The 27790-nt window shown below is 47.9% G+C and overlaps 1 protein-coding gene across 1 annotated transcript in view; it reads left to right on the top strand.

Moving 5' to 3' along the window:
• The window catches only part of ITGA2 (integrin subunit alpha 2), a 165850-nt gene that overhangs the window by 61806 nt on the left and 76254 nt on the right, over positions 1-27790 (top strand). Inside the window, exon 2 of the mRNA XM_077285240.1 lies at positions 8321-8444. Within this exon, the coding sequence (XP_077141355.1) occupies positions 8321-8444 (124 nt within the window). The remainder of the gene's footprint in view (positions 1-8320; positions 8445-27790) is intronic.

Below are 27790 nucleotides of genomic sequence, written 5' to 3'. Positions count from 1 at the left end.
TGCCACAGGTAGATCCATTCTTTTTTCTATTATTGTGTGGCGGTGAGAAACCTGCTGACAAGGGAGGTGCAATAGTCATGATGAACACATCAGACTATATGAGGGAAGCAAACAGACAACTTATGGACACACGATACTACCAAAAATTGGAGTCGGATCCTACACAGGATTATTACAAGGAACTAAACAAGTTGGTATCTTGTCTGCCCAACGAATCCACAAGAGCCGATGACCTGATACCAGAAAGTCCAAGAACAGGGACATTCTACATGCTTCCCAAAATCCACAAATCTGGAAACCCAGGAAGACCAATTATTTCATGTATGGGCATCCTTACTGAGCAGGTATCTGGATGGGTAGAGGGTGTTCTTAAACCCCTAGTAAAAGATACACCCAGCTTCATTCAGGACACAACTGACCTACTGAATAAACTATAAGCAATAGGTCCTCTACCAGAAGGAACCATCCTGGCCACCATGGATGTGGAATCTTTGTACTCCAATATCCCACACCAGGATGGATTAAATGCCTGCAAATTCTTCCTGGAAAACACAGGGACTGATGCACATTCTGTGGTGAAACTTATAAAATTCATCCTCACCCACAATTACTTTGAATGTGACAAGAAGATCTATCTACAGGAGACTGGCACAGCAATGGGAAGTAAAATGGCTCCACAGTATGCAAATCTTTTCATGACCAAGCTTGAAAGCGACTTTTTGTCCTCATGTCCCACCAGGCCTCTGGCGTACTACCGCTACATTGATGACATTTTAATCATCTGGATGGAGTCTGAGCCACAGCTAAAGACGTTCCATGAACAGTTTAATCAATTTCACACTACCATCAACTTGACACTCAACTACTCCTGCACTGAAATTAACTTTTTGGACACCATCATTAAGCTGCAGAACAATAAAATAGAGACATCCCTGTATCAGAAGCCAATTGACCGTCCAACATACCTTAAATGGGATAGTTTCCATCCAAAACACATAAAAAACTCCATTGTCTACAGCCAAGCCATCAGATACAATCGTATATGTTCCAACCCAATGGATAGAGATGAACACCTTGGTCGCCTCAGAAAGACCTTTTTGAATCAGGGCTACCATTCAAGAACAATTGAAAATCAGATCACAAGAGCCACCAGAATATCAAGGAATCACCTGCTACATTACAAAACTAAAGAAGAAAATAACCGGGTACCTCTAGTAGTCACCTACAATCCAAATCTGGAGGTGCTAAGGGGAGCTGCACGGAAATTACAACCTTTACTACAAAAAGATGCCCGATTACAATATATTTTTCCAGACCCCCCACTACTGTGTTTTAGGCAGCCCCCAAATCTAAGAAGCATCATTGTCAAGAGCTCCCTGTCCTCTACAACAGCTGCAGGAACCTTTCCTTGCAATCAGAAAAAATGTAAAACCTGTCCATTTATAATGACCACGGACAAGATAAAGATCCCCAACTCACATCAGGACTACAAGATCCCAGGCATTTTCAGCTGCATCACATCTAATGTGGTGTACCTAATTATTTGTACTAAATGTCCAACTGGGGGTCTGTATGTGGGGGAGACAGGGCAAAAGCTTAGAACAAGAATGAATTCTCACCGCCACACAATAATAGAAAAAAGAATGGATCTACCTGTGGCAATACATTTTTGTCTCCCAAATCATAACATTATGGACATGAAATTACTTGTGTTAAAAGGTAACTTCAAATCTAAGAGAGACAGAAGAGTCTGGGAATATAAACTGATGACGACCTTTGACTGTCTCACTGCAGGAATGAATGTGTCGCATGGATTTATGTCTTTTTACATCAACTAAGGAACTTGCCCCTCAGACTATGAGGGGTCATCACAACAGAACCAACCCCAATCAGAGGACAATAAAACATTCCTTATCTAAGAACTGGTCCAATATTTATGGACATAACTGTTTATCACTCATGGTAATTCTGCCTCATGTCACCTGTCTTATCCATGGTTTTTCCTTTTTTTTTTTCTTCTGTAAAATGTTGTGAATAAATATGTGAATCTTCAGAATTTCTTTTAGTCTTTGCCTGATGAAGAGACCGAAGTAGTCTCGAAAGCTTGCAATTTGTTACCATCTTTTCAGTTAGCCATTAAAAGGTATCAACCACTGAGGACGCTCAATTCTAAATATTTTTCTATCTACTGGCTAACACGGTACCAAGATATATATCTTTCCTATATTTTAGAGATTGACACTCGTAACGAGCAGTATATTTTCCATTGTAAAATGATGGGTGTGGGCGCTACAGTAAGCTCAGACAGGCCCTGGTCACATGCTGCGACATCCACAGCAAATCCAAAGTGGCAAAATCCACACAAAATGAGCCCGATTTCTTTGCAGTAATGCTGGGCATTTTGACCATTGATTTCACCTTTTGCAATGCAAAGGGTGAAATGTGTGGTAAAGTCCTCAGGTTTTTTTTGCAGCAATATCCCCCTCATGTGGTGTGGATTTTGGGAATGTATCCTTAAATGACCAAAAAATTCAATACATTGCCAAGTATGTACCACATGGACGGGTCAGGTCTGCAGAGGACGAGTTGCTCTTTCTTAGCTGCTCTCCAACTTTGTTTTGAAGAGGGAACCCCACTAAAATTTGGTGTTAAGGATTGGGCCCTTCTTCCCACTGCATGTTCTTCTTGAGAAGGGGCATAACTATAGTACCCGGGGTATCAGGGGGCATTGACCGGGAACTGACAGGGCATCACTGTGTTGGGGGAACACAAAGGGGGTAATATACTATATGGGGGTCACTCACATAGACTGTAAGGGGGCATTAATAGGACATGATACTGTGTGGTGGCAATAAAGTGGCATCATGCTGTGTTGGGCACTTATAGTGCAGGATACACTTTGCGGACATTATACTATACAGGGGGCATGAAGGGGGCAATGTACTAACTTGGGGTCACTAAGGAGGGATCATACTGTGTTAGAACAATAATAGGACATGCCTTTGTGTGAGAGTACTGAGGGGGCAATATGTTGTGTGGGGGGCACAAAAATGACTTCATACTTTGTATGAACACTAAGAAGACATCGTACCATGTGGGGTACAACTAAGAGGGTCACACTGTGTAGGAAACTAAACAGACATCATACTCTGTATGTGGGTAACTAGGGTACTGTATTGGCACTATCGGGACTTTATTACTGTGAGTGGGCATCAAAGGGGCATAATCACTGTGTGGGGCTTTCTAGTTTAGCCCAGGTTCTGTTCTTGAGAATGATCACTTTTCTTTATAAATAGGCTATGAAACTATAAAGTTCAATCCCACGTGTCATATTGTACGATGCACCTCCACAAATGTGTGTAAAGGTTACCTTGTTTAAAGGGACTCTGTCAGCACATAATGACTGTTCAAACCAAGCACAGACTCTCGGTGCATCTTGTTAGGGCCAAAGACTTCTTATCTGCTTGTTTTTCATCAATCTCCACCTTTCTCTGGCTCTATGAAGCCAGAGCTGTCAATCAAAGAAGACGGGGAGGTGGAGATTGAAGCAAATCAAGCAGATGGGAGCGTGCACTAAAATGATCGGTCACGCCCTGGTGCACTGAGCGCCTGTGCTTGGCTTGAACAGCCAATTAAAACAATGGAAAAAGCTAATGGATGGCTAATGCACAAGTATAAACTCTGCATTGCTGATGAATCAGCGCAGAAAAATGCTAATTCTACAGTAATAAAGCTACAGATATCCCTATGTAATAACAACATGTAAAACCTGGTGCCCTTACTCCTAGACATTCTAAGGTCAAATCCATGTTGTTTTCCACATTTACCCCCACATTTTCGGAAAGTTGGCCATGGGCTCAGTCATTCCAGCAGAGCTCCATAGACTGTAACCTATGTGGCTCTCCCCGATTCACCTCCTCTATGTGGGATCTCATAAATACAAAAGTGGATTACCGAGGATTAGAGATGGCCGAATACTAACAGTAAAGTTCGGCATCCATACCGAACACCTACTGTTCGGGCACGGACACTGAGCACGGACTTCACCAGGAAGTCAGTTACTGTTTGGGTTTGGCTTCCCAAACACCGGGTGTTTATTGCGTTGTCATGTGCATGAATGTGCGGCAAACGCCGCTTATGATCAGCGGTAAAATCATCCCCGCCGGTCAGACAGCAGTCAAAAGACAAACGACAAAATACAGCGTGTGCGCTCAGCTGTGATCCAAGGTATAAAGTTTACCTCCGGTCACTTGTGTTGGCTGATGGGACTACTGAACCCATCAGCCGATGCCTGCTGCCGCTAATAAGGCCGGGATCACACATACGCGAGATACGGCCGAGTCTCGCAGGTGAAAACCCAGCTCTGGCACCGGCACTCAGGAGCGGAGCGTGCGGCTCCATGTATTGCTGTGCGGCTGCACGCTCCGCTCTGGAGTGCCAGCGCCAGAGCTGGGTTTTCACCTGCGAGACTTGACCGTATCTCGCGTATGTGTGATCCCAGCCTAACAGTGAGAGTGGGAGCGGCTGATGGGAGTATTCACATTAGTCAATAAACTCGTAAAAAGGGAATTTTAAGGTATTAGTAAAATAAACTAACAGTAAATTGTAAATCGGCAGATAACAAAATGCAGGATGTGGCTTCCGACCCATCGCAGCTTTTCTTCTGGATGTATTATTAGCTTCAGGATGTGGGATTGGAGGCGAGTGGTCTCTGATCTATACGTGGTCTCATCTTTCAGAGTGTTCACAAGAAGATAATGGCTTTTATAGTAAAAACTCCTTATTTGGAAAAATAATGCATTAGTTAAGAGAACTGTTAATCTATGCAAAGAGACTTTGTGTCCATGCTCTGCACAATAAATGAGGTGTTTATGTAATAATAATATCTGCCAGATCATCATATAGCAATTATTTAATTATGGAGGTGCTATTTGGTGACTATGATGGTATTATATGAGCACTGTATGGCACAATGCTGTGACATTGATACTTAGACACACTGCAGTTTAATATTCCTATATTGAAACTGTATGAAAGTAGCTTATTCGTACACCATACAGTGACAGTATTGGTATGGATGTGCACACTGGATGGAAGTACACAGAGCACCATTTAAAACTACTGTTATACGTCAGATCATGGTTGATGGAAATGGTCAAATAAGATCAACCCTTAATGGAACACTGTAAACAAAATGAAATAAAAAACGTGGCACAAAACTATTCTTTTTCATCCTCCCTCCAAGCAAAAAATGGATGAAAACGTGCTAAAAAAAGTCGTATGGAAATAAAAATGGTATACCTGAAAACATCATCGTGTCTCACAATGTTATATAAGATGTACCCAATAAAAGCTTCAACTCAATCCACAAAAAAAGCAAGTCCCCATTCAGGTCCATCATCTGTCAATGGAAATATAAGAGGCCTCCACGATACTGGTAGCACAAAGGCTCTGAGAAAGTGATATGGCTCCTTGGCAGCCCCCCCAAAATCCAGTGAGTTCTGTACTCCCAAATCCTAATGCCCCCTCCCTTCTAAGCCCCACAGTGTGCCTAAACCACATTTACAGTCCACATGTTTGGCATTTCTGTAGCAAAGAGAGCCCGCTTAGTTTATGAGGTCCATGACATTTTTACTCAGCGACATCCACTGCCGCTTTTTTCTGAAAACACACGTGGAGTAAAAATCTTCACTAAATTCCCACGGGGGTGTAATTTCCAAAATGGGGTCATTTGAGGGGCATTCTTCTAGCACTTAGGGGCTTTGTATATGGAGCGTGCAAACTATTCTACGATAATTTTCTCTCAAAGAACAAATAGCGCTCCTTCCCTCCAGAGTCTCGCCTTGTGACTAAGCAGTACTGTACAGCCACATATGGGGTATTGCCACATTCAGCAGAAATTGTGGGACAAATTTTGTTGCCAGTTTCCCCCATTTCACTATATGAAAATGTAAAATCTGGGGATAAAACAAAATTTGTGTGATAAAAAGTAATAATCTTCACCGCGCAATTCTGTGACACACCCATGTCAACATGATCAGTACACTCTTATATTAATTAATTGAGTGGTGTAGTTTGTAAATTGGGGTCACTTATCATTCTGGCAACTCAGGTGCTCTTCCCTGCCATGCACCCAATTTTTCAACACATACGGGGTATCTGTCTTCTCAGGAGAAATTGCAAAACCAATGATATGGTCCATTTTCTAATGTTACCCTTGTGAAAATGAATAACTTTTAGTTAAAACAAGATTTTTGTGGGAAAAATTTAGTTTTTTTTATTTTCGTAGCTCAACATTTTAAAATTTTGGGAAGCACTTGCAGGTGTTCAAAGTGCTCACCACATCTCTAGGGGTGTAATTTCCAAAATGGGGTCACTTGTGGGGGGTTTCCACTGTTTAGACACATAAGGGGTTCTGCAATTGCGACTATCTATTTCAGCCAATTTTGCGCTGCAAATGTTGAAAGGTGCTCCTTCCCTTCCGAGCCCTGCCGTGCACCCAAACGGTAGTTTTCCACCACATATGGGGTATCGGTATTCTCAGGAGAAACTGCATAACAAATTACAGTATATGGTCTATTTTCTCCTGTTACCCTTTTAAAGATGCAAAATTTGGGGCTAAATCAATATTTTGGTGGGGAAAAAGTAACATTTTCATTATTTTTTTCCACACTCCTTTAATTCTTGTGAAGCCCCTAAAGGTTTTTTTTTCTGTCGCATAGGGCTCTCAAAGTCACTTCAAAAGTCCCTAAAAAATTGGTTTTGAAAATTTTGTTAGAAAAATTAGAAATAGCTGATAGATTTTTAACCCTTCCAAATTTCTAACAAAAAAAATTGTTTAAAAAATGATGCTGATGTGATGTAGACATGTAAATGTTATTTATTATCTATTTTGTGAGGTATAACTGTCTGGTTTAAGGGCGTAACAATTCAAAGTTTGAAAATTGTAAAATGTTCACATTTTTTGTCAAGTTTTTGATATTTTCATAAATAAATGCAAATCATATTGACCTAATTTAAAAAAACAACTCAGAACCACTGGGATATGTTGAAGCATTCCAGTGTACCACATAAAATGACACTGTAATGCCATTTGCCGGCGCCCCTGCGTGGTTCCCCTTCCCTCCCCATGCAGGGATGCCGGCTTACTCACCGCCCTGGCTGCACGGCGTGGTCTGTGACGTCCTCCCTGCCTCCTGGTGTTGTGTGCACTGTAGTTTGTGGCGGCACGCTTAGTGTGTATACCTTGCTCTTAAAGGGGCAGTGCATGCACATAGTTAAATGCCATCAGCCAACGGCTGGGAGGCATTTAGTATAAAAGTACACCTGCAAGATGGCTCCTAGGCAATAGCGAGTATTCCGTGCATCCGGACTGTCCTAACAGTCTCCGAATCAGTCCTGTCTGAGTCTCCCTGTCAGTAACCGTTCTACCCATGGTTCCTGACACTATTAGTTTGAATGGAGCCCGAGACTGTGTCAGTAATTGTTCTGCAGGGGATCCAGAGCATATTAGTCTGAACAGAGCCCTAGCCTTATACGTGTCTCCGTACCTAACCCCTGTGGTCAGCAGCTGCAGTATCGGGGACTGCCTAGGAGTGGTACCTGGTGGCTACCTGCAGCTTAAGCCTGACTCCACCATCAGGAACTTCAGGTAGCCACTTAGCTACTTCCCTCCTAGGTAAGCCGGCTCCTTGGCACAGTGGGTCCTCGAACCAAGTGCACCACCTGTGTGCATAAGACAGTGATCAGAATTGAAAAAATTGGCCTGGTCAGGAAGGTAAAAACAGGCTGGGGGTGAAGAGGTTAAAGGAAATCTGTCACCATGAAAATGCAGTCCAGTCTGGAGGCTCCATGTTATAAAGCAGGCGGAGCTGAGTACATTGATTTTCAGCACTCACACCTTGGCTCTTTCTGGGCTGTCAGGTACAGTGCTCGGTCTTATTGGTGACTGACAGCCATGTTTGTGTGCACATTTATATAAAAATAGCTGTCAGTCACTGATAGGACTAAAAATCCCAGAAAGAGTAGTTATAAAATGGTTAAAACACAGGGGTGTGATACCGTGATTAGTGAGATGACGAGTCTGGGGAAACTAACGCCCCCTTGGCTAGCCTGACACTAATTAGCATATCGCAAATTCATTTTTAAAATAATTTTTTGCCATATAGTATAATCAAATATAGAGTGCAAAGAGCTTGTTAGGGAGGGTATTAACACAAGAAGAAATGCATGCTGGTGGTATGAGGGGCATGTGGGAGCCGTCAAGTTCCCTTTAAACCATTTTTTCTTATTTTTCTTTCCCATTTCTCTTTTTTTCCAGGCGTCTTTTTGAAATTCGGCATTGCTTATAACGTTGGACTTTCAGGGAATAAAATCTTTTCCGGACCACCTGGTGTACAGTTCGGGTATGCAGTACAACAGTTTAGCAATCAAGATGGAAACTGGTAAGCATCGAGCCGGTCATGTACTTACTTGTACTGTGGAGGCAGAAGTTTTGAATTTGCCGGACCCCGGTTTAGATAGGACCCCTGTGAACCGCCTCCATCCTGCTGGAATCCCCCCGACTCTTCTCATCTGTAGGCTCGGCACGACAACACACCTGATTTCGAGTCGGGATTACTAATCAGAAGAGGCGTCAGAGATTGGAGGTCTCTCATTTACAACATTTACAAGACCAAAAATAGTTAATTTTCTTAATTATGGCAACGTATCCTTAAAAATCACAGATGATCCGCATGGGATCCGTCTTTGTTTTTTTTGTGCACCCATAGACTTGAATTAGTGAGGCCCATTCGAGAAGACTAGTGCAGGCAGCAATTTGTGAAATAATGTCCATGGGAAAGAAAATCTGTCATCTGAACAAACCAATTGAACCCTTGGTCCATGTGCTATGAGATTGCAGCTCAGCACACGTCTATATAATATGCTCGTCCGAATAAACCTTTACACTTATTTGGGGAAAACACCCTAAAACGGGCTGTCGGAAGATGAGTTTCCGAATTGGCATTTATCCCTGGCTATGTTGCAAAGCTCGTTACAGAGTTGGACATTGACGTCAAGGGTAGCTACCTTTCCTATATGGCACTTAGAAACTGGAACTAATTTGCATACTGAGCACTTCCCCCGAGTTACTTAAATGGCGTCTTTCTTCCAACCAGATGATGTATTTTCATGGCAGAAATCCAAGGCTGAACTTTGTTTTACTGATGCAGACTTCAAATGTGAACTGTAGCAAATCTGCACTAACTTTATCCCCATTGTCATGCATGGGTGTTCCATGTGGATGCTGACCATAATAAGTATTGAGGTTTTTAGAGGGAACAGTCACCGCGTCTTTCCTTTGTAATTTGAAAGCTGCATGATGTAGGGCCAAAGACCTTGATTCCAGCGATGTGTCACTTACTGGGCTGCTTGGTACAATTTTGATAAAATCAGTGTATTCTCTGCTGTCAATCTAGCAGTTCTGTAAATGCTGAGCCCTGTATAACCTCGCCCAAACCAGTGATTGGCAGCTTTCTGTGTACACTTACAGAAAGCTACCAATCAGTGGTGGGGGCGGATGTCATGCTCGGACTTGGGTAATTCCAGTGGATGACATAGCAAAAAAATACGATGGGATGGAAACGGGAGACAAAGGTCCTAACGGTAGGGAGTAAGAGATGAGACACCTCCTGACACCAACCTGTGCCTGTCCCTAAACTCCCCTAATGCCCTGTGAGGGTCCTTCTCCCCGCTGCCATTATGTGCCTAGTCCCTGATTGTCTCCTCAATGTACTCTGGCTAGTGCACTGGCCGGCAAGGACGCTAGCCTCACCAGAGCAGATGGTAAAACACAGGGGAAGAGATAAACACGGGACAGACAAAGAAAAGGGAGAAAATACTTTGCTTCATGCTCCAACACCACCGACACAGGAGAGCTCCTCACTCCAGGCTGGCCTGCATAGATTAATTTTATTACTGATGATCAGCTGATGGGTCATGTGACTATTTAAAGGAAGGTGTGAGTGGTTACCAACCATTATCAGCTGACTATCCTAAAAGAAGCTGCCAGCAAGAGACTGACATTAACTCTTGGTGGAACAAAAGCAAAAAAAAAACTATTTAAATTACTGCAGAACCAGAGCTGCCACGTATCCCATAATGACAGGGGGGTAACACAGAGTGAGAGGATTACACAGCATGAGACAACTAGTCCTCTAGTGATAATCACCTGCTGATAAAACACTTATTTTATAGAAACTGCAACTAGCACCCCAGTCAGTGACACATCGCTGGAATCAGGATCTCTGCTCCTATATCATGCTGCCCTCGGATTGTATAGCAAATACCCGCTGTCAAATTTAACTTAAGTAGCACCAAAAATTAGCAAGCCCATGGAGTTCCAAAGTCTTTTTTTTCCAGTGGGATGCAGATTGCCATTATAGTTCTTAACTCTGCATCCTACATACATTATCTGTGTGTGGTTTTTAATCTGCAGAGTAATTTACACATTTTTCACAATGAGGTGATCAGGAAGAAACGCATTAATGATTTTTTTTTTAAACAAACTTCAAACCATAAACAGCAAATGTTCAGATTGTGGGAATGAGGAGCGTCACTGGAGAATATTTGTAAATGTTGGGTTTAGACCGATTAGACAATTTAGACATTCGATCCTCATCCAATACAGGATATTAGGTTAAATGTAGACATCTACCAGTATACAAGGCAGGATGTATTATGTGGTCTTCTGTCAATGACGGGGGGGATTGGTTCTCATTAATATACATGTTTTAATTGTTATACTTTCGCCTCCCAAATGCTTTGAGTAAGAAACACTTCACTTGGCTTTGAGGGCAACTATTTTATTTATTTCATTATTTGTTTTTCAAACTATTGATAGCACAAGATAATATGGATTATACATCATTTGCATAAAATATTGTGAAAATCACATTAAAGGGAACCTGATAGTTGATACACCCATGATCAGCATGTTTCAGACACTGGTGGCATGATCTCAGCCATGTAGTTCTGACACTGAAACACTGCAGCAATTCAGAGAAAAACATACTTTAAAAGTCAACTGAGCCAAGTGGGAGACTAGTCAGACGAGTGGTGCCCGACAACTTCTCCCCATCTTCTTCCCTGGACTGACAAGTTTCCTCCTATACGTGAATGTGTAAAGTGGCCGAGAGCGGTAGACATGACCAAGCCGCTGTCCGGTTACGCTCTGGCTCTTTCCAGGAAAACAGTGTCAGATCTGGGCTGCATCACACTCACTTGTAGGTCGCAGATGTCCGCTGTCCAGGCCTCCATCTTCAGGAGACGCCATACACAGTCCAGGGGATACCGAATTCATTGCAACAAGCAAACATTTACTAGTCCATTCAAGTTGATCAGGTGGTGACAAGTGGAATAGGGCAAAACACTTTACGCTTCTTACGTCCATAGTACAACGCATCTTCAGCACTACCACTTGTTTGTCTTGGACTATCCCTCAGCCCACTGACTCTGTCAGCCTCAGGGCTTTCCTGTCCACTTCAGCATCGCACTCGGGATCCAAAACCTTCCGTCTACACGGGTCTCTGTCCCCCCGCGTCGCTGCAGGCCACACGCCGTTGTCACTACGTTCAAGGACAGCAATTCAGCACAGGCTGCCTGACCAGCGCTGCTATTACAGACCATATCCATTTAAAGTGATACCTGTGAATGTCCTTCACACTCTATCCCATAGGATAAATAAAGGGTCCATAGCAGTCAGTAACTGATGAAGGCCGAGACTGGCCAAAACGTTTTTTTGATTATTTTGACTGAGTTAAACCACAAAAAAATCGGTCCAAAAGTTGAGTGCCAAGTTCTTCATTATATATGGTGTGGGAACCTGCTTGAGCACCTTCATTTAGCAGTGCATACGGTGTTTTTTCCTAAAGGAAAATTTTGGTGAAAGAAAGTAAATGTTTATTTTTTCCTTCCATATTCCAAAAATTCCTGTGAAGCACCTGAAGGGTTAATAATAGTGTTGAGCGATACCTTCCGATATCGGAAAGTATCGGTATCGGAAAGTATAGGCCGATACCGTCAAAGTATCGGATCTAATCCGATACCGATACCCGATCCCAATGCAAGTCAATGGGACGAAAATATCGGAATTAAAATAAACCCTTTCTTTCCTTGTAGGTTAATTCTACATGAAGGAAAACAACTAAGAATAATGTAGGATGTATTGGGGGAGGTGGCGGAGACATTAAAGGCACAGAGGTTTAGCCCAATCAAATAGAATAGCAGGATTTTTATTTTTTTTTATGACGTTCGGCGTTAGAAAGATTTTGACTATGTTAATTTTTTACTTATTTTGTCAGATATTGATGTTTCACTACTTCCACGCCCTTCACCTTCTTTTTTACTTCTCCGACACTTTCTTCTTCATTATCCTCATCATCAGCTTCTTTGACATCAACTTCTTCACCTTATTCATCTTCTTCTTCATCTTCTACCTATTTTTTTTTTTGTTACATTGTTCATATTCTTTTTATTTAACTATTATCTTCTTCATATTCAACTTCTTCATCATATTCTTATTTGTGACAGGCATTCCCGTAGTTGTTATCTATAAAAGTTTGAAGATTACACCTTCCGTTCTGCCTGTCACAAAAGAGTTACATTTGTCCGCGTTCAGTTTAGCCTGCAGCATCAGGCTTTATCCAGGGGCACCACGAGGAGGAACGGACTCACCCCCATACACTGCTTAGTCTTCTTCTGCTTATAATTTAGATAATATCTTTTGCTCTGATATTTAGTCTTATGCTTAATGTTCTTCTGCTCTTTGTTCTGCAGCCTCTTGTTCTTCTGCTTCTCGGTCTTCCAGGTTGTCGTCGTTGTCTCCAGGGTCGTCGTCTCCGGGGTCGTCGTCATCGGGGTCGTCGTCATCGGGGTCGTCTTCAGGGTCATCGTCTCCAGGGTCGTCGTCATCTCGGTGGTTGTCGTCTCTGGTGTCGTCATCATCTTAGGGGTGGTCTTCCGGGTCATCGTCTTTAGGGTCTTGAACTTGGAAATGTAGCAGAAGGTACAAGAAGGCTGAGAAAATGCCGAGAAACAGCTGATGGAACTGGAACTCGGATGGCTACCCGAAGGTCCAAGAGCCAATGGAACTACCGTGGACCAGCTGACGTTACTGGAACCCGGTTACTAAGCAGGAGGTACCCGTGCCTGAAAGCACTACCAAAGACCACCTGACGTTGGTGGAACTCGGATACCCAGAGGGAGGCACCTAAGCCAAAGGCTCTGCCCGGAACCAGCTGACGGTACTGGAACCAGGATGGGGAGCAGAAGGTACAAGCGCAAAAGACACTGCCGAGAACCAGCTGACGGTACTGGAACCCGGATGGGTAGCCGAAGGTCCAAGAGCCAATGGAACTACCGAGGACCAGCTGACATTACTGGAACCCGGTTACTAAGCAGGAGGTACCCATGCCTGAAAGCACTACCAAGGACCACCTGACGTTGGTGGAACTCGGAGGGAGGCACCTAAGCCAAAGGCTCTGCCCGGAACCAGCTAACGGTACTGGAACCAGGATGGGGAGCAGAAGGTACAAGAGCAAAAGACACTGCCGAGAACCAGCTGACGGTACTGGAACCCGGATGGGTAGCCGAAGGTCCAAGAGCCAATGGAACTACCGAGGACCAGCTGACGTTACTGGAACCCGGTTACTAAGCAGGAGGTACCCGTGCCTGAAAGCACTACCAAGGACCACCTGATGTTAGTGGAACTCGGATACCCAGAGGGAGGCACCTAAGCCAAAGGCTCTGCCCGGAACCAGCTGACGGTACTGGAACCAGGATGGGGACCTATTCAAGCTTCTCTTCCTAGAGCCGCAACTGGCGGTGTTAGAGCCCAGGGTCAGCAGGAGGAGGAGAGGGAGGGGAGTGTAGGCCGAAGCCTGCACTGGCGGCAGCTTTGGGTCTGTTGTGTCTGCGTGGCTGTCGCAGGACACGTTGCCGGCTACACAGCAGGGGAACAGCTGGCGGTGCTGAACCCCACTGACACATTGGCGAGGTGTTTTTCTCTGTGCAGCTAGCACATCTGGGCCCCAACTGGCGGTGTTAGAGCCCAGGGTCAGCAGGAGGAGGAGGGGGAGGGGAGTGTAGGCCGAAGCCTGCACTGGCGGCAGCTTTGGGTCTGTTGTGTCTGCGTGGCTGTCGCAGGACACGTTGCCGGCTACACAGCAGGGGAACAGCTGGCGGTGCTGAACCCCACTGACACATTGGCGAGGTGTTTTTCTCTGTGCAGCTAGCACATCTGGGCCCCAACTGGCGGTGTTAGAGCCCAGGGTCAGCAGGAGGAGGAGAGGGAGCGGAGTGTAGGCCGAAGCCCCCTCAGGTGTTACAAACTAGAAGAGCCACAGCTTATGCAGCAGTAGTGCTGCACAAGTCAAAGGTTGCTCTTTTAATTTTTCTCCTTGCACACGCTGAATGAAACACGTAGAACATTTAACCCTTTATACAGTCAAACTGTGTTGGAGGCGAGAGTTCCCTTCGTAATGAGATGCAGCACAGATGTCAAGAATCCCACCTTGGTGCTGGGCGCAGCCTCCTGAGCGTTGTTATTTGCTGTACAGGAGTCTGCGCTGTCGTTTTATCCCTTGGCCTTGCGCTGTTAGCGCTGCCCATCTTCTGACCTCATTTAATGTCGGCCGTTGCGCTTTGCGATGACCATGAATCCCAGCCCCGCAGTGTCTTTACATAGTTAAAACACTGCGGGACTGGGATTCATGGCCTGGCGCAGTACATATGTTCGCCTCTCACACTCGGGTCCTTACACCCGCTTCAGACTGTGCGGCGTCAGCTGATCCCTTATCGCATGCCACGGCCATGAAGCCGCACAGTCTGAAGAAGGCGGAAGGAGATGAGGGACAGGCGAACATAGGCACTGCTCATGCCCATCAATCACACCCTCGCAGTCAAAATAAATAAGACACCGAGGGGCGTTGTGTGGGTCAGGGCGGCCGCAGAGGCGCAGGCAGCCAAACAATGATGCCAGAAGACGGGCAGCGCTACCAAGTGGGTTGCAGCGTGTCATTACAAAGGAAAGTCACACCTCCGGGACGGTTAAATGGTCACAGAGGACACATTTTAGACGTGTTGTTCAGTTCCACATGTGCGAGGAGAATAAGTTTATGAGCCACCTTGCACACATGCAGCATTACTGCTGTACAAGGTGGCTGGAAAACAAACAAACGCCTGGGGGAGGGGGGACAGGTTCCCTTCAATTTCAGTTCTTGTGTCTGCGTGGCTGTCGCAGGACACGTTGCCGGCTACACAGCAGGGGAACAGCTTGCGGTGCTGAACCCCACTGACACATTGGCGAGGTGTTTTTCTCTGTGCAGCTAGCACATCTGGGCCCCAACTGGCGGTGTTAGAGCCCAGGGTCAGCAGGAGGAGGAGGGGGAGGGGAGTGTAGGCCGAAGCCTGCACTGGCGGCAGCTTTGGGTCTGTTGTGTCTGCGTGGCTGTCGCAGGACACGTTGCCGGCTACACAGCAGGGGAACAGCTGGCGGTGCTGAACCCCACTGACACATTGGCGAGGTGTTTTTCTCTGTGCAGCTAGCACATCTGGGCCCCAACTGGCGGTGTTAGAGCCCAGGGTCAGCAGGAGGAGGAGAGGGAGCGGAGTGTAGGCCGAAGCCTAATTGAACCAATTTCAAAGGTAACCTTTAACCCCCCCTCAGGTGTTACAAACTAGAAGAGCCACAGCTTATGCAGCAGTAGTGCTGCACAAGTCAAAGGTTGCTGTTATGACCCCAATGGCGAGGGTCTCAGAGGAACAAGTAAGTCTGCGACGTACAAAAATCCAGCTCATAGGGCAGTGGTAACTGGGTTGACCATATAACTACTCCTAACGCCAACACTAGAAGTAGCCGGGGAACATGCCTACGTTGGTCGCTAGATGTCTCGCGCCAGCCGGAGGACTAACTACCCCTAGAAGAGGATAACAAAGACCTCTCTTGCCTCCAGAGAATAGACCCCAAAAGTCGGATACAAGCCCCCCACAAATAATAACGGTGAGGTAAGAGGAAATGACAAACACAGAGATGAACTAGGTTTAGCAAAGAGAGGCCCACTTACTAATAGCAGAATGTAGTAAGATAACTTATATGGTCAACAAAAACCCTAACAAAATTCCACACTGGAGATACAAGAACCCCCGAACCGTCTAACGGCCCGGGGGGAGAACTCCAGCCTCCCTAGAGCTTCCAGCAAGGTTAGGATACAGATTATGTACAAGCTGGACAAAAATGCAAACAAAAACAAATAGCAAAAAGCAAGAAAGCAGACTTAGCTTAATTTAGCAGGAACCAGGATCAGTAGACAAGAGCACAACAGATTAGCTCTGATTACAACGTTGCCAGGCATTGAACTGAAGGTCCAGGGAGCTTATATAGCAACACCCCTGACCTAACGACCCAGGTGAGCATACAAGGGATGAATGACATACCCAGAGTCAAATCACTAGTAACCACTAGAGGGAGCCAAAAGGTAAATTCACAACAGTACCCCCCCCTTAGTGAGGGGTCACCGAACCCTCACCAAGACCACCAGGGCAATCAGGATGAGCGGCGTGAAAGGCACGAACTAAATCGGCCGCATGCACATCAGAGGCGACCACCCAGGAATTATCCTCCTGACCATAGCCCTTCCACTTGACCAGGTACTGAAGCCTCCGCCTGGAGAGACGAGAATCTAAGATCTTCTCCACCACGTACTCCAACTCGCCCTCAACCAACACCGGAGCAGGAGGCTCAGCAGAAGGAACCACAGGCACAACGTACCGTCGCAACAAGGACCTATGAAATACGTTGTGAATGGCAAACGACACCGGAAGATCCAGGCGAAAGGATACAGGATTAATGATTTCCAATATCTTGTAAGGACCAATGAAGCGAGGCTTAAATTTGGGAGAGGAGACCTTCATAGGAACAAATCGAGAAGACAGCCATACCAAATCCCCAACGCGAAGTCGGGGACCCACACCGCGGCGGCGGTTGGCAAAACGCTGAGACTTCTCCTGTGACAACTTCAAGTTGTCCACCACATGACTCCAGATCCGCTGCAACCTATCCACCACGGAATCCACCCCAGGACAGTCAGAAGGCTCCACATGTCCCGAGGAAAAACGAGGATGGAAACCAGAGTTGCAGAAAAATGGCGAAACCAAGGTGGCGGAACTAGCCCGATTATTAAGGGCAAATTCAGCCAACGGCAAGAAGGTCACCCAATCATCCTGATCAGAAGAGACAAAACACCTCAAATAAGCCTCCAGAGTCTGATTAGTTCGCTCCGTTTGTCCGTTAGTCTGGGGATGGAAAGCGGACGAAAATGACAAATCAATGCCCATCCTACCACAAAAGGATCGCCAGAACCTGGAAACAAACTGGGATCCTCTGTCCGACACAATATTCTCAGGAATGCCGTGCAAACGAACCACGTTCTGGAAGAACACAGGAACCAGATCAGAAGAGGAAGGCAGCTTAGGCAAAGGAACCAGATGGACCATCTTGGAGAAACGATCACATATCACCCAGATGACAGACATGCCCTGAGACACCGGAAGATCCGAAATGAAATCCATAGAGATGTGTGTCCAAGGTCTCTTCGGGACAGGCAAGGGCAAGAGCAACCCGCTGGCACGAGAACAGCAAGGCTTAGCTCGAGCACAAGTACCACAGGACTGCACAAATGACCGCACATCCCTTGACAAGGAAGGCCACCAAAAGGACCTGGCCACCAGATCTCTGGTGCCAAAAATTCCCGGGTGCCCTGCCAACACCGAGGAATGAACCTCGGAAATGACTCTGCTGGTCCATCTAGCAGGCACAAACAATCTGTCAGGTGGACAAGAGTCAGGCCTACCAGCCTGAAATCTCTGCAACACACGTCGCAGATCTGGAGAAATAGCAGACACGATAACTCCTTCCTTAAGAATACCCACAGGTTCAGCGACTCCAGGAGCATCAGGCACAAAGCTCCTAGACAGAGCATCGGCCTTCACATTCTTAGAACCTGGTAAATACGAGACCACAAAGTCAAAACGGGAGAAAAACAATGACCAGCGGGCCTGTCTAGGATTCAGGCGTTTAGCAGACTCGAGATACATCAGATTTTTGTGATCAGTCAAGACCACCACACGATGCTTAGCACCCTCGAGCCAATGACGCCACTCCTCAAATGCCCACTTCATGGCCAACAACTCCCGATTGCCCACATCATAATTTCGCTCTGCCGGCGAAAACTTCCTAGAGAAAAAGGCACAAGGCCTCATAGTAGAGCAACCAGGGCCTCTCTGCGACAAAACGGCCCCTGCCCCAATCTCCGAAGCATCCACCTCAACCTGAAAGGGAAGTGAGACGTCAGGCTGGCACAAAACAGGCGCCGAAGTAAATCGGCGTTTCAACTCCTGGAAAGCCTCCACGGCAGCAGGAGCCCAGTTAGCTACATCAGAGCCTTTCTTGGTCATATCCGTCAGCGGTTTAACAACGCTAGAGAAATTTGCGATAAAACGACGGTAGAAGTTAGCAAAACCCAAGAACTTCTGAAGACTCTTAACTGACGAGGGTTGAGTCCAATCATGAATAGCTCGGACCTTGACTGGATCCATCTCCACAGCAGAAGGGGAAAAAATGAACCCCAAAAAGGGAACCTTCTGTACACCAAAGAGACACTTTGAGCCTTTTACAAACAAAGAATTTTCACGCAGAATCTCAAAAACCATCCTGACCTGCTCCACATGCGAGTCCCAATCATCAGAAAAAACCAGAATATCATCCAGATAAACAATCAAAAATTTATCCAGATACTTCCGGAAAATGTCATGCATGAAGGACTGAAAAACTGAAGGGGCATTAGAGAGCCCAAATGGCATCACCAAGTACTCAAAATGACCTTCGGGCGTATTGAATGCGGTTTTCCATTCATCGCCCTGCCTAATGCGCACAAGGTTGTACGCACCACGAAGGTCTATCTTGGTGAACCACTTGGCACCTTTAATCCGGGCAAACAAATCTGACAACAGCGGCAAAGGATACTGAAATTTGACAGTGATCTTATTTAAAATCCGATAGTCAATACAAGGCCTCAAAGATCCGTCCTTTTTGGCCACAAAAAAGAATCCCGCACCAAGAGGGGAAGAAGAAGGACGGATATGCCCCTTCTCAAGAGACTCCTTGATATATGAACGCATCGCGGTATGTTCAGGTACCGACAGATTAAACAGTCTCCCCTTAGGAAACTTACTGCCAGGAATCAAATCTATTGCACAGTCACATTCCCTATGAGGAGGCAGTGCACTGGACTTAGACTCGCTGAAGACATCCTGATAATCAGACAAATACGCCGGAACTTCCGAAGGCGTAGAAGAAGCAATAGACAAGGGCAGGGAATCTCCATGAATTCCATGGCAGCCCCAACTTGACACTGACATAGCCTTCCAGTCCAAGACTGGATTATGGGTCTGTAACCATGGCAAACCCAAAACAACCAAATCATGCATTTTATGCAGAACAAGAAAACGTATTACCTCTCGATGTTCGGGAGTCATGCACATGGTAACCTGTGTCCAAAACTGCGGTTTATTTTTTGCCAATGGCGTAGAATCAATACCCCTAAGAGGGATAGGATTTTCCAATGGCTCAAGAACAAATCCGCAGCGCTTGGCAAATGACAGATCCATAAGACTCAGGGCAGCACCTGAGTCCACAAACGCCATGACAGGATACGATGACAGTGAGCAAATCAAAGTTACAGATAGAATAAACTTAGGTTGCAAATTACCAATGGCGACCGGACTAACAACCTTAGTAAGACGTTTAGAGCATGCTGAGATAACATGTGTAGAATCACCACAGTAGTAACACAAGCCATTCTGGCGTCTATGAATTTTCCGCTCATTTCTAGTCAGGATTCTATCACATTGCGTTAAATCAGGTGCCTGTTCAGACAACACCATGAGGGAATTTGCGGTCTTGCGCTCCCGCAACCGCCGGTCGATTTGAATAGCCAGGGCCATAGAATCATTCAGACCTGTGGGAATGGGAAAACCCACCATCACATTCTTAATGGCTTCAGAAAGGCCATTTCTAAAATTTGCAGCCAATGCACACTCGTTCCACTGGGTCAGCACGGACCATTTCCGAAATTTTTGGCAATACACTTCAGCCTCGTCCTGGCCCTGAGACATCGCCAGCAAGGCTTTTTCTGCCTGAATCTCAAGATTGGGTTCCTCATAAAGCAAACCAAGCGCCAGAAAAAACGCATCAATGTCAGCCAATGCCGGATCTCCTGGCGCCAGCGAGAAAGCCCAATCCTGAGGGTCGCCCCGTAAAAAAGAAATAACAATTTTTACTTGCTGAGCGGAGTCTCCAGATGAACAGGGTTTCAGGGACAAAAACAATTTACAATTATTCCTGAAATTTCTAAATTTAAATCGGTCTCCGGAAAACGGTTCAGGAATCGGTATCTTAGGTTCTGACACAGGATTTCTGATAACATACTCTTGTATGCCCTGCACACGAGCAGCAAGCTGGTCCACACTTGTAATCAAGGTCTGGACATTCATGTCTGCAGCAAACGCAAGCCATTCAGAGGTAAAGGGGAAAAGAAAAAAAAATGAGAGAGAGAAAAAAATACTCAGAACTTTCTTTCTTATAATCCCGCTTCTGCAATGCATTTAACATTTAATACTGGCCTGGCAAACTGTTATGACCCCAATGGCGAGGGTCTCAGAGGAACAAGTAAGTCTGCGACGTACAAAAATCCAGCTCATAGGGCAGTGGTAACTGGGTTGACCATATAACTACTCCTAACGCCAACACTAGAAGTAGCCGGGGAACATGCCTACGTTGGTCGCTAGATGTCTCGCGCCAGCCGGAGGACTAACTACCCCTAGAAGAGGAAAACAAAGACCTCTCTTGCCTCCAGAGAATAGACCCCAAAAGTCGGATACAAGCCCCCCACAAATAATAACGGTGAGGTAAGAGGAAATGACAAACACAGAGATGAACTAGGTTTAGCAAAGAGAGGCCCAATTACTAATAGCAGAATGTAGTAAGATAACTTATATGGTCAACAAAAACCCTAACAAAATTCCACACTGGAGATACAAGAACCCCCGAACCGTCTAACGGCCCGGGGGGAGAACTCCAGCCTCCCTAGAGCTTCCAGCAAGGTTAGGATACAGATTATGTACAAGCTGGACAAAAATGCAAACAAAAACAAATAGCAAAAAGCAAGAAAGCAGACTTAGCTTAATTTAGCAGGAACCAGGATCAGTAGACAAGAGCACAACAGATTAGCTCTGATTACAACGTTGCCAGGCATTGAACTGAAGGTCCAGGGAGCTTATATAGCAACACCCCTGACCTAACGACCCAGGTGAGCATACAAGGGATGAATGACATACCCAGAGTCAAATCACTAGTAACCACTAGAGGGAGCCAAAAGGTAAATTCACAACAGGTTGCTCTTTTAATTTTTCTCCTTGCACACGCTGAATGAAACACGTAGAACATTTAGCCCTTTATACAGTCAAACTGTGTTGGAGGCGAGAGTTCCCTTCGTAATGAGACGCAGCACAGATGTCAAGAATCCCACCTTGGTGCTGGGCGCAGCCTCCTGAGCGTTGTTATTTGCTGTACAGGAGTCTGCGCTGTCGTTTTATCCCTTGGCCTTGCGCTGTTAGCGCTGCCCATCTTCTGACCCCATTTAATGTCGGCCGTTGCGCTTTGCGATGACCATGAATCCCAGCCCCGCAGTGTCTTTACATAGTTAAAACACTGCGGGGCTGGGATTCATGGCCTTGCGCAGTACATATGTTCGCCTCTCACACTCGGGTCCTTACACCCGCTTCAGACTGTGCGGCGTCAGCTGATCCCTTATCGCATGCCACGGCCATGAAGCCGCACAGTGTGAAGAAGGCGGAAGGAGATGAGGGACAGGCGAACATAGGCACTGCTCATGCCCATCAATCACACCCTCGCAGTCAAAATAAATAAGACACCGAGGGGCGTTGTGTGGGTCAGGGCGGCCGCAGAGGCGCAGGCAGCCAAACAATGATGCCAGAAGACGGGCAGCGCTACCAAGTGGGTTGCAGCGTGTCATTACAAAGGAAAGTCACACCTCCGGGACGGTTAAATGGTCACAGAGGACACATTTTAGACGTGTTGTTCAGTTCCACATGTGCGAGGAGAATCAGTTTATGAGCCACCTTGCACACATGCAGCATTACTGCTGTACAAGGTGGCTGGAAAACAAACAAACGCCTGGGGGAGGGGGGACAGGTTCCCTTCAATTTCAGTTCTTGTGTCTGCGTGGCTGTTGCAGGACACGTTGCCGGCTACACAGCAGGGGAACAGCTGGCGGTGCTGAACCCCACTGACACATTGGCGAGGTGTTTTTCTCTGTGCAGCTAGCACATCTGGGCCCCAACTGGCGGTGTTAGAGCCCAGGGTCAGCAGGGGGAGCGGAGTGTAGGCCGAAGCCTAATTGAACCAATTTCAAAGGTAACCTTTAACCCCCCTCAGGTGTTACAAACTAGAAGAGCCACAGCTTATGCAGCAGTAGTGCTGCACAAGTCAAAGGTTGCTCTTTTAATTTTTCTCCTTGCACACGCTGAATGAAACACGTAGAACATTTAGCCCTTCATACAGTCAAACTGTGTTGGAGGCGAGAGTTCCCTTCGTAATGAGACGCAGCACAGATGTCAAGAATCCCACCTTGGTGCTGGGCGCAGCCTCCTGAGCGTTGTTATTTGCTGTACAGGAGTCTGCGCTGTCGTTTTATCCCTTGGCCTTGCGCTGTTAGCGCTGCCCATCTTCTGACCTCATTTAATGTCGGCCGTTGCGCTTTGCGATGACCATGAATCCCAGCCCTGCAGTGTCTTTACATAGTTAAAACACTGCGGGGCTGGGATTCATGGCCTGGCGCAGTACATATGTTCGCCTCTCACACTCGGGTCCTTACACCCGCTTCAGACTGTGCGGCGTCAGCTGATCCCTTATCGCATGCCACGGCCATGAAGCCGCACAGTCTGAAGAAGGCGGAAGGAGATGAGGGACAGGCGAACATAGGCACTGCTCATGCCCATCAATCACACCCTCGCAGTCAAAGTAAATAAGACACCGAGGGGCGTTGTGTGGGTCAGGGCGGCCGCAGAGGCGCAGGCAGCCAAACAATGATGCCAGAAGACGGGCAGCACTACCAAGGGGGTTGCAGCGTGTCATTACAAAGGAAAGTCACACCTCCGGGACGGTTAAATGGTCACAGAGGACACATTTTAGACGTGTTGTTCAGTTCCACATGTGCGAGGAGAATCAGTTTATGAGCCACCTTGCACACATGCAGCATTACTGCTGTACAAGGTGGCTGGAAAACAAACAAACGCCTGGGGGAGGGGGGACAGGTTCCCTTCAATTTCAGTTCTTGTGTCTGCGTGGCTGTCGCAGGACACGTTGCCGGCTACACAGCAGGGGAACAGCTGGCGGTGCTGAACCCCACTGACACATTGGAGAGGTGTTTTTCTCTGTGCAGCTAGAGCATCTGGGCCCCAACTGGCGGTGTTAGAGCCCAGGGTCAGCAGGAGGAGGAGGGGGAGGGGAGTGTAGGCCGAAGCCTGCACTGGCGGCAGCTTTGGGTCTGTTGTGTCTGCGTGGCTGTCGCAGGACACGTTGCCGGCTACACAGCAGGGGAACAGCTGGCGGTGCTGAACCCCACTGACACATTGGCGAGGTGTTTTTCTCTGTGCAGCTAGCACATCTGGGCCCCAACTGGCGGTGTTAGAGCCCAGGGTCAGCAGGAGGAGCAGGGGGAGCGGAGTGTAGGCCGAAGCCTGCACTGGAGCAAGTTGAAAGGGATCCTTTAACCCCTCCCCCCAGGCGTTTGTAGCTGAAAGAGCCATCGTGTACAGCACTAATGCTGGAAAAGGTAAACTTAGCTCTTTTAATTATGGTCCTTGCACATGCTGAACCTAACACTTATGAAATGTGTCCCCTCACACCGTTAAACCGTCCGGTAGGTGGAACTTTCCTTTGTCATGTGACGCAGCACAGCCTTCATTCTTACCCCCTTGGCGCCGTGCGCCGCCTCCTCAGCGTTGTTTGAATCTGTCCCGGAGCCTGCGCTGTTAGGTTAGCCCTTGGCCATGCACACATTTTGCGCTGCCCGTCTTCTGACATCATTTGGTGTCAGGCTGGCTGCGCCTGTGCGGCCGCGCTGGCCGAGAGCCCGCCTTGCAGTGTCGTTTAATGTAATCCCACCGTAATCCCATCCGTGGCCATGCGCAGTGCATATCTTCGCCTCTCACTCCCCTCCCTACGGCTTCTTCAGACTGTGCGGTGTCACGGCCGTGGCATGCTATTAGGGATCAGCTGACACCGCACAGTCTGAAGAAGCCGTAGGGAGATGAGTGAGAGGTGGAGGTTCAGATATGCACTGCGCATGTCCATGGATCTCAGGCCCCCAGTGGAATTAAATCAGAAGACACTGCGAGGCGGGCTCTCGGCCAGCGCGGCCACACAGGCGCAGCCAGCCTGACACCAAATGATGTCAGAAGACGGGCAGCGCAAAATGTGTGCATGGCCAAGGGCTAACCCAACAGCGCAGGCTCCGGGACAGATTCAAACAACGCTGAGGAGGCGGCGCACGGCGCCAAGGGGGTAAGAATGAAGGCTGTGCTGCGTCACATGACAAAGGAAAGTTCCACCTACCGGACGGTTTAACGGTGTGAGGGGACACATTTCATAAGTGTTAGGTTCAGCATGTGCAAGGAGCACCACGAAAAGAGGCACTTTTTCCCTTTGCATCATTACTGCTGCACAAGGTGGCTCCTTCAGTAACAAACGTCTGGGGGGGGGGGACAGGTTCCCTTAAATTTAACTTGTTGTGCCTGCGTGGCGGTCGCAGGACACGTTGCCGTATACACAGCAGGGGAACAGCAGGCATTACTGAACCCCACTAACACATTGGCGAGGTGTTTGGCTCTGTGCGTACAGCACTTCTGGACAGCAACTAGCGGTGTTGGAGCCCAGGGACAGGAGGAGGAGGAGGAGGAGGTGGAGGAGATAGGAGGGATTGCCACACACACTGCAGGGGAGCAGCAGGTGTAACTGAACCCCAATAACAGAGGAGCGAGTGTTGGGACTGTGCGTACAGCACTTCTGGACAGCAACTAGCGGTGTTGGAGCCCAGGGACAGGAGGAGGAGGAGGTGGAGGAGATAGGAGGGATTGCCACACACACAGCTGGGGAACAGCTGACGTTACTGAACCCCAATAACAGAGGAGCGAGTGTTGGGACTGTGCGTACAGCACTTCTGGACAGCAACTAGCGGTGTTGGAGCCCAGGGACAGGAGGAGGAGGAGGTGGAGGAGATAGGAGGGATTGCTACACACACAGCTGGGGAACAGCTGACGTTACTGAACCCCAATAACAGAGGAGCGACTGTTGGGACTGTGCGTACAGCACTTCTGGACAGCAACTAGCGGTGTTGGAGCCCAGGGACAGGAGGAGGAGGAGGTGGAGGAGATAGGAGGGATTGCCACACACACAGCTGGGGAACAGCTGACGTTACTGAACCCCAATAACAGAGGAGCGAGTGTTGGGACTGTGCGTACAGCACTTCTGGACAGCAACTAGCGGTGTTGGAGCCCAGGGACAGGAGGAGGAGGAGGTGGAGGAGATAGGAGGGATTGCCACACACACAGCTGGGGAACAGCTGACGTTACTGAACCCCAATAACAGAGGAGCGAGTGTTGGGACTGTGCGTACAGCACTTCTGGACAGCAACTAGCGGTGTTGGAGCCCAGGGACAGGAGGAGGAGGAGGTGGAGGAGATAGGAGGGATTGCCACACACACAGCAGGGGAACAGCTGACGTTACTGAACCCCAATAACAGAGGAGCGAGTGTTGGGACTGTGCGTACAGCACTTCTGGACAGCAACTAGCGGTGTTGGAGCCCAGGGACAGGAGGAGGAGGAGGTGGAGGAGATAGGAGGGATTGCCACACACACAGCTGGGGAACAGCTGACGTTACTGAACCCCAATAACAGAGGAGCGAGTGTTGGGACTGTGCGTACAGCACTTCTGGACAGCAACTAGCGGTGTTGGAGCCCAGGGACAGGAGGAGGAGGAGGTGGAGGAGATAGGAGGGATTGCCACACACACAGCAGGGGAGCAGCAGACGTTACTGAACCCCACTAACACATTGGCGAGGTGTTTGGCTCTGTGCGTACAGCACTTCTGGACAGCAACTAGCGGTGTTGGAACCCAGGGACAGGAGGAGGAGGAGGTGGAGGAGATAGGAGGGATTGCCACACACACAGCTGGGGAACAGCTGACGTTAATGAACCCCAATAACAGAGGAGCGAGTGTTGGGACTATGCGTACAGCACTTCTGGACAGCAACTAGCGGTGTTGGAGCCCAGGGACAGGAGGAGGAGGTGGAGGAGATAGGAGGGATTGCCACACACACAGCAGGGGAGCAGCAGGCGTTACTGAACCCCAATAACAGAGGAGCGAGTGTTGGGACTGTTTGTACAGCACTTCTGGACAGCAACTAGCGGTGTTGGAGCCCAGGGACAGGAGGTGGAGGAGATAGGAGGGATTGCCACACACATAGCAGGGGAGCAGCAGGCGTTACTGAACCCCACTAACACATTGGCGAGGTGTTTGGCTCTGTGCGTACAGCACTTCTGGACAGCAACTAGCGGTGTTGGAGCCCAGGGACAGGAGGAGGAGGAGGAGGTGGAGGAGATAGGAGGGATTGCCACACACACAGCAGGGGAGCAGCAGGCGTTACTGAACCCCACTAACACATTGGCGAGGTGTTTGGCTCTGTGCGTACAGCACTTCTGGACAGCAACTAGCGGTGTTGGAGCCCAGGAACAGGAGGAGGAGGAGGTGGAGGAGATAGGAGGGATTGCCACACACACAGCTGGGGAACAGCTGACGTTACTGAACCCCAATAACAGAGGAGCGACTGTTGACTGTGCGTACAGCACTACCAGGCAACAACTAGTGGTGTTGGAGCCCAGGGACAGCAGGAGAAGCAGAGGAACACAATGTAGGCCGAAGCCTGATTGGAGAAAGTCGAAAGGGAACCTTTAACCCCCCCCCCCCCCAAGGCGTTTGTAGCTGAAAGAGCCAGCTTGTGCAGCACAAAAGATGCAAAAGGAAAAGGTGGCTCTTTTCATTATGCTCCTTGCACACGCAGAACTTAACACTTATAAAATGTGTCCACTGATACCGTAAAACCGTCCCGGAGGTGGGACTTTCCTTCGTAATATGACGCAGCACAGCTGTCATTCCTACCCCCTTGGCGCCGTGCCCCAGGTCCTCAGCGTTGTTTGATTCCGTCTCGGAGCCTGCGCTGTTATGTTATCCCTTGGCCAGGCACACTTAGCGCTGCCCATCTTCTGACATCATTTGGTGTCAGGCTGGCTGCGCCTGTGCGGCCGCGCTGGCCGAAAGCCCGCCTCGCAGTGTCGTCTAATGTTATCCCACCGCGGGCCTGGGATCCGTGGCCATGCGCAGTGCATATCCTCGCCTCTCACTCCCCTCCCTACGGCTTCTTCAGACTGTGCGGCGTCACGGCCATGGCATGCTATTAGGGATCAGCTGACGGCGCACAGTCTGAAGAAGGCGTAGGGAGATGAGTGAGAGGCGGAGGTTCAGATATGCACTGCGCATGTCCATGGATCTCAGGCCCCCAGTGGGATTAAATCAGAAGACAATGCGAGGCGGGCTCTCGGCCAGCGCGGCCGCACA

Source organism: Ranitomeya variabilis, chromosome 1, assembly GCF_051348905.1.
Source record: "Ranitomeya variabilis isolate aRanVar5 chromosome 1, aRanVar5.hap1, whole genome shotgun sequence".
NCBI classification, from domain to species: Eukaryota; Metazoa; Chordata; class Amphibia; order Anura; family Dendrobatidae; genus Ranitomeya; species Ranitomeya variabilis.
This window is presented reverse-complemented; position numbering and strand designations above follow the sequence as displayed.